This window comes from Hemitrygon akajei, chromosome 15 (genome assembly GCF_048418815.1).
Source record: "Hemitrygon akajei chromosome 15, sHemAka1.3, whole genome shotgun sequence".
Lineage (NCBI taxonomy): Eukaryota > Metazoa > Chordata > Chondrichthyes > Myliobatiformes > Dasyatidae > Hemitrygon > Hemitrygon akajei.
In genome coordinates, this window is record NC_133138.1 from 86,417,767 (window position 1) to 86,431,168 (window position 13,402).

At 40.4% G+C, this 13,402-nt stretch overlaps 1 protein-coding gene across 1 annotated transcript; it reads right to left on the bottom strand.

Annotated features, from left to right (window-relative positions):
* Positions 1–2,359: 2,359 nt before the first annotated feature.
* Positions 2,360–4,708, bottom strand: gpr151 (G protein-coupled receptor 151). Its single transcript, XM_073067035.1, has one exon. The coding sequence runs from the start codon at positions 4,706–4,708 to the stop codon at positions 3,431–3,433; it is 1,278 nt and encodes a 425-aa protein (XP_072923136.1). The 3' UTR covers positions 2,360–3,430.
* Positions 4,709–13,402: the final 8,694 nt, after the last annotated feature.

Here is a 13,402-nt window from a genome sequence, read left to right on the forward strand (position 1 = left end):
ATTATTCCCTAAACAATACAGTATAACAACTATTTACATAGCATTTACATTGTATTAGTTATAAGTAATCTAGATTTAAAGTATACAGGAGGATGTGCATAGGTTACCGCAGATCAGGAATCGAAAAAAAAGTATTTAAGGCAGAGGTTGAGTAGTTAGTGTATGAAGGGATTTGGGAGAAGGCAGAAGATTGGGGCTGAGAGGGAAACAGATCAGCCATGATGAAATGGTGGAGCAAAATTCATTGTTTGAATTGCCTAATTCTGCTCTTATATCTTATGGAAACATAAAACTAAAACATGTACTATGGCTATTATGCAAATGCTCAAAAAGACAAAAGGGGAATTCCTCTGAAGGACAAAAAAAAATAACTGCAACAGGGTGCTAAGACTGAACATTAAACATCTACAGTGGCTATCAAAAGTATTCACCCTCCCCCTGGAAGTTTTCATATTTTATTGTTTTATACAATATTGAATCATAGTGGATTTAATTTGGCTTTATTGACACTGATCAACAGAAAAAGGCTCTGGTGTCAAAGCAAAAATGGATCTCTGCAAAGTGATCTAACTTAATTACAAATATAAAACACAAAATAATTGATTACATAAGTATTCACCCCCTTTAATATGACCCACCAAATTATCACTGGTGTAGCCAATTGGTTTTAGAAGTCACCTAATTAAATCAAGATCTGTTTTTGGAGAATTGAATAGAGTTAAGGTGTTTCAATTGATTGTAGTAAAAATGCACCTGTATCTGGAAGGTCCAACTGCTGGTGAGTTTGTATCCTGGCAAAATCTACACCATGAAGAATTAAAAACCACAAGTCAAGAGATGAATACAAGAAAATTTCCAAGTCACTGACTATCCCTTGGAGTACAGATAGGTCAATCACTAAGAAATAAAAAGAACATGACAGAGCTGTAAATCTGTCCTCAAAAATTGAGTGACTGTGCAAAAAGGGGACTAGTGAAGGAGGCCATCAAGAGATCTTTGACAAGCCTGGAGGAGTTACAAGCTTCAGTGGCTGAGATGGGAGAGAATGCACATACAATAACTGTTGCCCAGGTGCTTCACCAGTCACAGCTTTATGGGAGAGTGACAAAGAGAAAGCCACTGTTGAAAAAACAACTCATAAAATCTCAGCTGGAATTTGCCAGAAGGCATGTGAGAGACTCTGAAGTCAGTTGGGAGAAGGTTCTATGATCAGATGAAAACTAAACTAAACTTTTTGGCTATCAGATTAAACGCTATGTTTGGCATAAGCCAAACGCACACATAATAAAAAAAAACACACAATCCCCACCGCGAAGCATGGTGGTGGCTGCTACATGCTGTGGGAATGCTTCACTGCAGCAGGCCCCGGAAGGCTTGTGAAGGTAGAGGGTAAAATGAATGTAGCAAAATACAGGGAAATCCTGGAGGAAAACCTGATGCAGAACTGCAATCTGGGAGAAAACTTGTTTTTCAGCAAGGCAATGACCCCAAGCATAAAGCCAAAGCTACACAGGAATGGCTTAAAAACAACAAAGTTAATGTCATGCAAGAGCCAAGCCAGAGTCTAGACCTCAATCCAATTGCGAATTTGTGGCTGGACGTGAAAAGAGCTTTTCACTCACGATACCCATGCAATCTGACAGAGCGTACGCAGGTTTGTAAATAAGAATGGGGAACAATTGCAGTGTCCAGATGTGCAAATCTGATAGAGATCTATCCACACAGACTCAAGGCTGTAATTGCTGCCAAAGGTGCATCTACTAAAACTGATTTGAAGAAGGTGAATACTTATGCAATCAATTAGGGGGGGGGGGGGGTGAATACTTTTATAGGCACTGCTAATTGGAACAGGGAAATTATCTCTGCTGAATTTAATGTTATTGTGATTTTTGTTACTGTAAAATGAGAACACCAAATTTGTTCCCTGCTACCTCCAGGTTTGCCCTGTTTGAAATGCCGTGATTACATCTTCTGGACAATTTTCAGCTTATACAGCAGTGACGACTTTACAATTTCTCTTTCTGCATTGAAATACATGTCCAAGTGGATTGCTATGCCTGCCAATCAGAGCTCACTTCTCTGATTCAGTGAAATATCTGAAGTGAAATGTGGTCCCTCACAGAATATCCTACTGCCCGTTTAAACAAAAAGTTATGAGACATTCTTAAGGAGCGATGCACAAATCCGCAACCTCACCTGGTTTTCCAGTGGCATTTCATGAAAACATGAGCATTCTGTGCACATTTATTGAGATTTAGTCAACAGAACTTCACACAATTGGCTACGATATTTGAGCAATCCTAAAGTATTGATTTTACATCAGGCAATTTACTCGTACACAATACGTGCGGAACTATTTATTTCTGCACCCATATCGCAACAAATAATGCATGACATTCCATCCATAAAGCGAGGCAGAACAGGTTAGCATTAAACATCGATCGCTTCATATTCAACAATATTGCATTTAAGCACACCATCACACATGTAAATAATTATGCAAACAGACTGCATTTAAGTTGCACCATATCACGGTCGTTGATGAGTAAACAGACCTTTTAATGTACGAAGACTGAAGGAGGCAACACTCCAGGGTCAAGACATTCCAATCGCTGGCTAAGATATAAATTCGTGATATATTTACCACAGAGGTTTACGAGAAAAAAGGCTGCTTTCTAAAGGCAGAACACGTTAAATAGTTCACTGATGCTCGCACATACCCACCACAGTCGTATATTAGTCTTTTGATAATTAAAACGCGAAATATTTCAGTCTTTGTACATAAACCCGAACTAGACATTTAACAGCAACCACGAGATACTGTGTCGTGGGTAATTTCACAACCTTACAGCGTCGAAATTCAGTTCAAAGTAGAAACAGAAAGTCCAAGAGGTGATGATCCATTGTAAGATTAAATTGGCAAAGAAATAATTACAGTTGGAGCGTGAGCAATGCAGACGGACACGATTAACACACAAACCCTGTATGTAAAACTCTCTATTTCCTTATCCCATGGCTATCTAGGAGAGGATCGCTCAGCCCCTGGAGTCGGTTTACCATTCAATTATTTCTTGGCTAATCTGCGTCAAATGCTTCACTGGGAGACATGTTTATATGTTATAATTTGCTGCATATTCCTACCCCTACACGCAGGAACAACTTCGACTCGCAGACACAAATGCTTCGTTAGCCTAAAATCAGTTCTTTAACCAGGGCAACAGTCCTGGAAAACACAACTAAGTAAAGGCATTTGGAAAATTAATTTCGATATTAGACATAGCTTTGCTGCTTTATAGAATTTCATTTCAAAGCCCACCCCTCCCTATCTCAGTTGAAAGAGTATTTTGATTCCTAGTAAATATGCGTTAATATATCGTTTTAATCCTACCCCAGTTCCTTCCCAAAACTTCTAATGCCCCATTCTCCTGGTTCACATCTTTCTACCGGCCTCAGGGAGTGGAGGGTCTGCTCCACTCTGATGTTCCCAGGGAACTGGGTCTTCTTCCACACTGGCCGCCGCGTTTTGTCTGTCGTGCCAAAACTGTTCCATATCGGACAGGACGATGTTGGCCGTTTTATTCGTGGGGCTCTCTGTTTTTTCTTGAGCGGCTTCATGGTCTGGAACTTGAACAGCTTTCTCCTTCTGGCACTGTTGTCGGTTTTCCGGAATACTCTCTGACCTGGTCTCCTGGGGTTGGCTACCGGAGAGACTCGGAGATGTCCGTGGCTTGCTGGAGATAAGCCTTTTCCACAGACCCGTGAAACCTTCTTTGAACTCTTCAGACATCGAGACGAAGATAAGTGGGTTGACTGGAGAGATGCTGAAGACCAGGACGTGCGAGAACACGATGAAAGCTGCGGGTGGCGAGGGGTCGTCCTTCTGGATGTGTCGGATCCAAAGCCACAGCAGCCACTCAGGGACGCACATGGCAGCGAAGGCCAAGCTGACTCCAAAGAGCATAGCGGTCAGTCGCCGCCCTCTGATCTGATACCGCAAGCTCTGATTTTTGGCTCCTCGTCGTTTGCACTTTCTGAAAGCTTTCCAGTGATAAGTGAAAGTACAAGCCACAGGAAGACAGTAAACCAACATAGGGTACAACTTTGTAAAAACTGCCAGAAAATTGGACGCAATTTCAGGCCAGTCAAGAATGCACATCATCTCAGATTCATGGCTGATAGTTACAAAGAGCGAGTGCGGTACCGAGAGTATAAACGCCAGCGCCCAGATAGAGGTGATGACCAGGGCCACTCTCCGATGCTTGATTTGGACTTGTTTGGACGGATGCGACACGTACATGAAACAAGCTTTGGCCAGCACAGCTAAGGTGAAACTTTTTGCGGCCAAGCAGCTCTGGAAAAACCAATCTGCCGTCTTGCAAATGAACCAGCCAAGAGTCCAGAAAGGCTTGGAGTAAGCAATGGCCCTGAAAGGGACGCAGAACAACATAATAAAGAGGTCAGCCACGCTCATGTTGAGTATTAACGAATTTATCATCGAAGTTCGACCTTTCCTTGCATTCGTGACCAAAACTGCAATAATTAGGACATTTCCAGCAAAACCGACCAAACAGATAGCGGCTAAAATCAGCGGGATCACTATGTTCAACTGTTTGGGATCGGTGTTTTGATATCCTCCGTCCAGTTGGGTGTCCTCATTGCTACTATTATGGATGTTGGAATTATTCAGTTGAAGTAAAAGTTTCTCCATTGGGGTTACACCGGCATACACGGCTTGCCTTTGCCACTTCTATCCGGAGATCTTCAGTTATGCTGTGTGAAAACAAAGCTCAGCCAACCCGAATGGCAAGCGGCCGCATGAAAACAGTCGGTGAAAGATTTGCAAGAACCAGTTTCAGTACCTCGGACAGCGCCAATTTGCTAGTCTCATAAATATAGAGCAGCCTTCGGGGGGTGGGGGGGAGGGCGCAATTACAACGTACCTTAAGACCTACCTCTTCATAAATCATGCATATCGTTTCAGACTAAGGCATTACAATATTCTAAACAATTTAATCATAAATTTAAAGGAACGCTATATATTGATATTTTAATTTACGTCTGGTTTATTTTTCGTGTGTCATTCGCGGTTACCAGCTTATTTTCTTCCTGATCAGGATTAATTCCCAAGTGTCGAAATGACCCCTGATGTCAAGTAATATTCTGTCTTCACAGTCTATATTACATTATTGTTTAGGATGTTAAAAAGAGTTAGACATGTGTGCCAGGTTCTGAGTTGTTATTAACATTTGAACACGCTGGTAAATTTCAACATTTAAATCACTTTTCTCCCTACTTCGACTTCTACTTTTACAGACTGCAGGTCATTATTATAATAGAAATGAAATGATACGTTATTTTGGAAGATATAATTTGCAAAAACAACATGTATGTTAAATAATGTATTCCAAACATTAAAATATTTCAAACTTTTCAATAGAACAATAGTAGATAACATATCGCCAATTAACTTAATACTAATAAGTAAGCAAAAGTTTGATCTAAAGAAGTAGCTTGTAAGCTCCTTAGAAGAGGGGCGAGAATGCCCAGTATTGGTGGAGTAGTTGTGATGATGGAGATTCAGCATCTCAAGCCATGGGGGAATTTCATAAATCAAAGCTCATAATTGGCCCATTATGTCAATACTATTTCATTGAAAAAGCTTTATAATTATCCAGCCTTTCCACAGTTCTTCCTTTTTTACATATTCCTTTAGGATTTTTTAATTGAATCTGCTTATACATTTAGTTAATTCCATAGCTAAAATATAGTATATTTGAATACAATACTTTATAATTATGTCCTTTCATAACTACCCCTTCCCCCAATAGAAATAGCTTACCTCTTTTTTCATTTTATCAAAGTAAAGTAGGTTTTGAACCTGTATTATGAGAAAGGGAGTAGGTGATACAGTTTCTCAAGTTTGCTTCTACCCTCAGAGCTGATTGGTGACCAAGGTAGGATGAAGTTATGGAGCATATTCATTGAACCACAAAAATACCTGAGCAAACTTTTGCTAAGAGAAGTATCCATTTAAAACCAATCCCCTATCCACATTTATGCAGACACTCTGTTTTGTATGTATATTGGCTCCATTTGTTATAATTGGACTTGCTGCCACCGACAATAGAGATAGTGCATTTGGCATCATTGCAGCATATTGTAATTATATACTAATTTACAAATGCAAACACCAGGAAATCTGCAGATGCTGGAAATTCAAGCAACTCACACAAAATGCTGGTGGAACGCAGCAGGCCAGGCAGCATCTATAGGGAGAAGCACTGTCGAGGTTTCAGGTCGAGACGTCGCCAATTCTTTTCCCTATAGATGCTGCCTGGCCTAACTTACAAATATTATTTCTTTGTTGAACTCCCTACCTACAAACAAACTTCTTTTGTCAGTCATCTTTTCCTTCAGTCACTCACTAACATCACAGTGGAAATATCACCATCAGCTATATTAAAGGGCTTCATTATTTTGACTATTAAAACAGTCCTTTAACATAAACTCCCTAAATCACACAGCAGGCCAGACAGCATCTGCAGAGAGAGAAATACAGTTCATGTTTCAGATCCATCATATTTAAATGAACCAATCTTTCATAGAGGAAACAAGTGGGGAGAGTGAGCAATTTCAAGTTCCTGGGTGTCAAGATCTCTGAGGACCTAACTTGGTCCCATCATATTAATGCAGCTATAAGGAAGACAAGACAGAAGCTAGCTTTCATTAAGAGTTTGTTGAGATTTGGTTTGTCAACTAAAACACTCAAAACATTTTATTGATATACTGTGGAGAGCATTCTGACAGATTGCATCACTGTCTGGTATGAGGGAGGGGGTGACTACTGCACAGGACTGAAAGAAGCTACAGAAAATTATAAAATTAGTCACTTCCATCTTGGGTACTAGCCTCCCTAGTATCCAAGGCATCTGCAAAGGGCGATGTCTCAGAAAAGCGACATCCATTATTAAGGACCCTGATCACCCAGGCCATGCCCTCTTCTTATTGTTACCATCGGGAAGGAGATACAGAAGCCTGCAGGCACATACTCAGAGATTCAGGAACAGCTTCTTCCCCTCTGCCGTCCAATTCCTAAATAGACATTGAGCACATGAACACTACCTCACTTTCTAAAAATATATATTACTTTTTGTTTTGCACTATTTTTAATGTGTGTGTGTGTGTGTGTGTGTGTGTGTGTGTGTGTGTGTGTGTGTGTGTGTGTGTGTGTGTGTGTGTGTGTGTGTGTGTGTGTGTGTGTGTGTGTGTTTGCCCTTAACTCCTGGTGGAGTCATTGGGGTGCCGTCATGACAAGCTTTTTGCACCGATCCTTTTGGTGATTGCTCATTATTCTTCCATATAACAATAAAAGACTTCAGTCTTTTAAGTGCAGATACAAACAGGAATAAAATCATTGAATGGCCAACATTTGCAACAGTGTGCCCAAAATATCAGGTAGCTAGGTAATTCCCACTTCCCAGCTCTTAAGTAAATTTCCTTGAGGCTTCTTGCTCTTCTAGTGTTTATTCAAATACCACTCTATCTATGCCTCTTATAGTCTTAAACACCTCTGTCAAGTCATTTCTCATCCCCCTCCACTCCAAAGAGAAATCCCTAGCTCAATCAACCTATCCACATAATGCATGCTCTCTAATCCGGGCAGCATCCTGGTAAATCTGCTCTGCACCCTCCCTAAAGCTTCCATATCCTTCCTGTAATGAGGCAACCAGAACTAAACACAATACTCCATGTATGGTCTAAACAGAATGTTATAGAGTTGCACTAATGAAGGCCAACAACATTCATGTTCTTAACCACCCCCAAGAACAGAGGTCACAGAACAGATCCCTGCACAACACCACTAGTGATTGGCCTCCAGGTAGAATATGCTGCCCCTTTGCTTTCTGTGGGTAAGCTGATTCTGAATCTACCCAGCCAAGTTTTCTGGATCCCATTCCTCCTGACTGTTTCTATGAGCCGACCTTGAGGAAACTTGTCAAACACCTTACTACAATCCATATACACCACACTCTACCTTCATCAATTTGTTCTGTTGGTTCCACTAAACATTCCATCAGCCTCATGGAGCATCACCTGCTCCTTACAAAGCCATGCCAACGTTCTCTCTTATTTTTTTTGGACTGCACGAACCAACTATAGCTCTGAGCAGGAAATTTTTACATGGCCTGAAAAGTGTGTGGCACTTTAATAAAACATTATACAAATGAAAGTTCCAGCTGCGTGGCAGCATGGGCTATGTGCACAGGAGCATTTCAGTTACTGCCCGGCCAGTCTCCATGCAGCTCAGAAGGAATGGTGTAGTTTTGCTTCTCTTACTACCTTTCTTGAAAAAGGACTAACGTTAGGTTATTAGGCCAAAGGTTTCACTCATTTTTGGTATTCACTATGCTTATAAATCTCTGTTTCTTCTAACAGTGACAGTGTTTCCAGCTTTTTCACCATTTAACTGCACATTTAATGTCCAATGTTGATACAATTCCATAATGAAATTCACTTACTATTTTAATATTCTTTTATAACTTACAACTTGCATCTTTTTCAAGTTACCTTTACCTTTTTGTGTTCTAAGTACAACTCCAGCAATATACTGCACATTCAAGAGTGTCAGGTTAGTGAGGTTTGTGCAGTGAAAATTATGACTGAGAAGGTGCTCAGGAAGCTTAATGGTTTGAGGTTGGATAAAACTCTTGGACTTGATGGAATGCACCCTAGGGTTTTGAAGGAAGTAACGCGAGAGATTGTGTAACGATGATCTTCCAAGAATCGATAGATTCTGGTATTGTACCGGATGACTGGAAAATTTCAAATGTTACTGCACTATTTAAGAAGGGTGGGAGGCAGCAGAAAGGAAACTATAGACCTGTTAGCCTGACATCAGTGGTTGGGAAGTTGTTGGAACCGATTGTTAGGGATGACATCACGGAGGTGGAATAAAGAAACGGGCAGACTATTATTTAGATGAGGAGAGAATTCAAAATGCAGAGATGCAAAGCGATTTGGGAGTCCTTGTGCAAGATACCCTAAAGGTTAACCTCCAAGTTGAGTTGGTTGTGAAGAAGACAAATGCAATGTTGGCATTCATTTCTAGAGGTATAGAATATAAGAGCAGGGTTGTGATGTTGAGGCTCTATAAGGCACTCATGAGATCACACTTGGAGTACTGTGTGCAGTTTTGGGCTCCTTATTTTAGAAAGGATATATTGATATTGGAGAGGATTCAGAGAAGATTCACGAGAATGATTCCACGGATGAAAGGGTTTCCATAGGAGGAACGCCTGACAGCTCTTGGGCTGTATTCCCTGGAGTTCAGGAGAATGAGGGGGGATCTCATAGAAACATTCCGAATGTTAAAAGGCCTGAATAGATTAGATATTGCAAAGTTATTTCCCATAACAGGGGATTCTAGGACAAGAAGGCACGACTTCAGGACTGAAGGATGTCCTCTTAGAACTCAGATGTGGAAAAATTACTCTAGTCAGAGGGTGGTAAATCTGTGGAATTTGTTGCCACAAGCAGTTGTGGAGGCCAAGTCATTGGGTGTCTTTAAGGCAGAAATAGATAGGTTCTTGATTAGCCAGGGCATCAAAGGGTGTCGGGGGAAGGCAGGGGAGTTGGGATGACTGGAAGAATTGGATCAGCCCATAATTGAATGGCAGAGCAGACTCGATGGGCCGAATGGCCTAGTTCTGCTCCTATATCTTATGGTCTTATGGTCCTACAAAAAATACACACGAAGTCAGATTACTGACAGAGCCTGCTCTTCTCTGGAAAGATCTGTTTATGTGCACCATGCCTCGATCAAAACAACTTTTAGAGGACCGCAGAAAAAGAACTGTAGAGATGCATGAAGCTGGAAAAGGCTTCTAAAGACAGGAGTGTTCATCAGTCCACTCCCCCTAGGTGTGGGTATCCTGCAAAGATCACACCAAGAGCACACTTACAATGCTGAAGGATGTGAAATAGAAGCCAAGGGTAACAGCAAAAGACCTGCAGAAATCTCTAGAACTTGCTAAAGTCTTTGTTCATGGGTCAACTATAAGAAAACTCTGAACAAGAATGGTGTTCATGGAAGGACACAACAGAGGAAACTATTGCTCTCCAAAAAAACATTGATGTACATCTCAAGTTTGCAAAAGACCACCTGGATATTCTACGATGCTTCAGGGACAAAATTCTGTGGAAAGATGAAACAAAAGTTGAACTTTTTGGCAAAAATGCATATTGCTATGTTTAGATGTAAAAAGGCATTGCACAGCAGCACCAAAAAGAAACATAATGGTTTTGGGCTGTTTTTGATGTCTCAGGGCCTGGACAGCCTACAATTGTTGAGGCAACAATGAATTCAAAATTGTATCAAGACATTTTACAGGAGCATGACAGGGTAGCGGTCCATCACCTGTAGCTTAATAGAAGTTGAATGATGCAACAAGACAATGATCTAAAAGACAAGAATAATCAACAGCAGAATGGTTTATGTTTTGGAAGGACCTGAATCAAGCAGTTCATGTAAAGAAACCCACCAACAACCCAGAGTTTGTTGCCAGAGTTTTGTGAGGAGGAATGACCTAAAATCCTCCAAGAAGATCACCAGTTACCGGAAATGTTTGGTTGAAGTTATTGCTGTACAAGGGGGTCACACCAGTTACTGAAAGCAAAGGTTCACATACTTTTCCTAACATGTAATATTGGATCATTCTTCTCAATAAATGAATGAACAAGTATAATGTTTTTTGTATTATTCATTTAATTGGGTTCTCTACCTAGTTTTAGGACTTACGTGAAGATCTGATCCTACTTTAGGTCATATTTAAGCAGAGATACAGGGTTCACAAACTTTCTAGTACCACTGTATCTAAGAGTCTCTTATATATCCATAATATACCAGCTTCTACCAGCACCCCGGCAACAAATTCCACACATCCATCGCTCTCTGTGTAAAAAACTATCTCTGACACATCTCCTATACTTTCCTTCAGTCATCTTAAAATTATGCCCCCTAATATTAGCCATTTCCACCCTTTGAAAAAGTCTCTTGCTGTTCAATCTATCAACATAATATTCACCTTTCTCAAGTCACCTCTCATCCTCCTTCACTCAAAAGAGAAAAGCCCTAGTTCACTCAACCTATCCTTGTAAGACAGGCTCTCTAATCCAGTAAATCTCTTCTGTACCCTCTCTAAAGCTTCCGCAGCCTTCCTATAATATATGGACCAGAACTGAACACAATACTTCACGTGTGGTCTAAGCAAAGTTTTATAGAGCTGCAACATTACCTTGTGGCTCTTGAACTCAGTCTCCCAAGTTCACAGAAAATTTACAAGGATGCTGTTGGCTCTGGAGGACCTGAGTTATATGGAAAGATTGAATAGATTAGGACTTTAATCTTTGGAACATGGAAGATTGAGGGGAGATTTGTTTGAGGTATACAAAATTATGAGGGGTAGAGATAGGGTAAATGCAAGCAGGCTTTTTCCTCTGAGGTTGGTTGGAACTCAAACTAGAGGTCATGGGTTAAGGGTGAAAAGTTTAAGGGGAACAAACGAGGGGAATCTTTTACACTCAGAAGGTCATGAGAGTGTGGAAGGAACTGCCAGTGCAAGTGGTGCATGTGAGTTTGATTTCAATGTTTAAGAGAAGTTTGGACAGGTACATGGATAGTAGGGGTATAGAGGGCTATGGTCCTGGTGCAGATTGATAGGTGTAGGCAGTTTAATTGGTTCAGCACAGAATAGATCAGGGGTGGGCAAACTTTTTGACTTGTGGGCCACAAAGGGTTCTAAAATTTGACAGGGGGGCCGGACCAGGAGCAGATGGACGGAGTGTTTTGGTAATACACCTCATAAGAGAAAATAAAATATCATGGGATATGTAGAAAACATGTGCTTTAATTTCAATTGAAAATGAACAAATGCATTACAACAAAATATCTGTCTTTGAAGTCCCATGGTATTTAGCTATTTATTGAAATGACTTTTAAAACACTGAAAATTAAATGAATAAAATACAGCTTTTTTAATAGTAACAGTTATTATTTTAAAGCACTGAAAATTCTGTTATCCTTCAAGATATTATCATCATCACTCTCCTCCTGACTGTCTTTATTTCAAAAACGGTAGGAGATGCAGGTCTACTTGTCCTGCTCCTTCTTATTGAATTGTCCCCTGTGCCAAAACTCAACAACGACCAGCACAAGGACAGAACAGTGACAGCGCGCCAGTATGCGGAGCGCGTTATTTGATCTGGAGCGCATTTTTTATTTTGAGAACGTACGTGCACCTGCGCACTACTCATGTCCATCACTTAACAGAAATGACATGTAACATGTAAGGCTTATTGAAAAAAATATTTTCAAATGCATTTTTTACATAACACAACGAAGAAACTTATTTTTAATTTCAGTGGGAACAGTGTTGTTGGTCTCCCTTTTTAGCCAGCGCATCAAAGTCTGGATTTAGTTTTGTTGTGGCGAAAATGCCAGAATTGCGGGGGAAAAGACGTTAGCAAGGTTTATTAATATAATTTCATCAAGTTCTGCGGGCCGGATTAAAAAGCTTAACGGGCCGCATATGGCCCACGGGCCGTAGTTTGCCCATGCCTGGACTAGATGGACTGCTGTACTTTTCTATGACGTAATGACTCTTTTAATCACCCTATCAACTTTCTGAGAGAAGTACCCTTGCAGCCAAAGCTTTCTAGACTTTCTTATGTGGCTCATTCTCCCTGGGACAACTCAAACTCTGTAGTCATTTCTCTCGAGCAGGTAAAGGCATTGCCATATACTGTATGATGTAACAGAAGTAAAATTAACACCCAGTCTTCTTTGACTACAAATATTGTCATCAAATATTAATAATTCTAGAAAGGAATAAAGCTCCTTTTGTTACTTCTGACCTTCTTACTGTCAAAGCTGATATACACAAAACTTTTAACTAAAATTACTTAAGCACTTGTGGTGCTGTTTCCAGGGAAAAGTCAAACCATGGACCAAATGCAGAAAATATTCACTGATAAACAGTAGGAGAAAAAAAATCCTGATGGGGAGAGACTATAAAATCTGAAGTGAATGTTTTAATTGAAAAATAATGTTATTGTAAAAGTGATTTTATTCATACCCAAAAACAACTGAAGCATGGCATTAGTGATATAAACTGTTGATGGAGACACAAGAGATTGCAGATGCTAGAATCTCCCAAAGCACCTAGGGCTGCATACACCTCTTCCTATCCTGTGTCTTGTAAGGATGCCAGTCCTTTCTTTCAGTTCTTTGTGTCTGCTGAATCTGCTCTCAACTTGAGACTCTCTGTTTCAGGACATCTAAAATGTCTGTTTTTTTGGGAAGAATGGCTTCCTTTCCGCTGTTGTTGATGGAGCCTGATTCTCT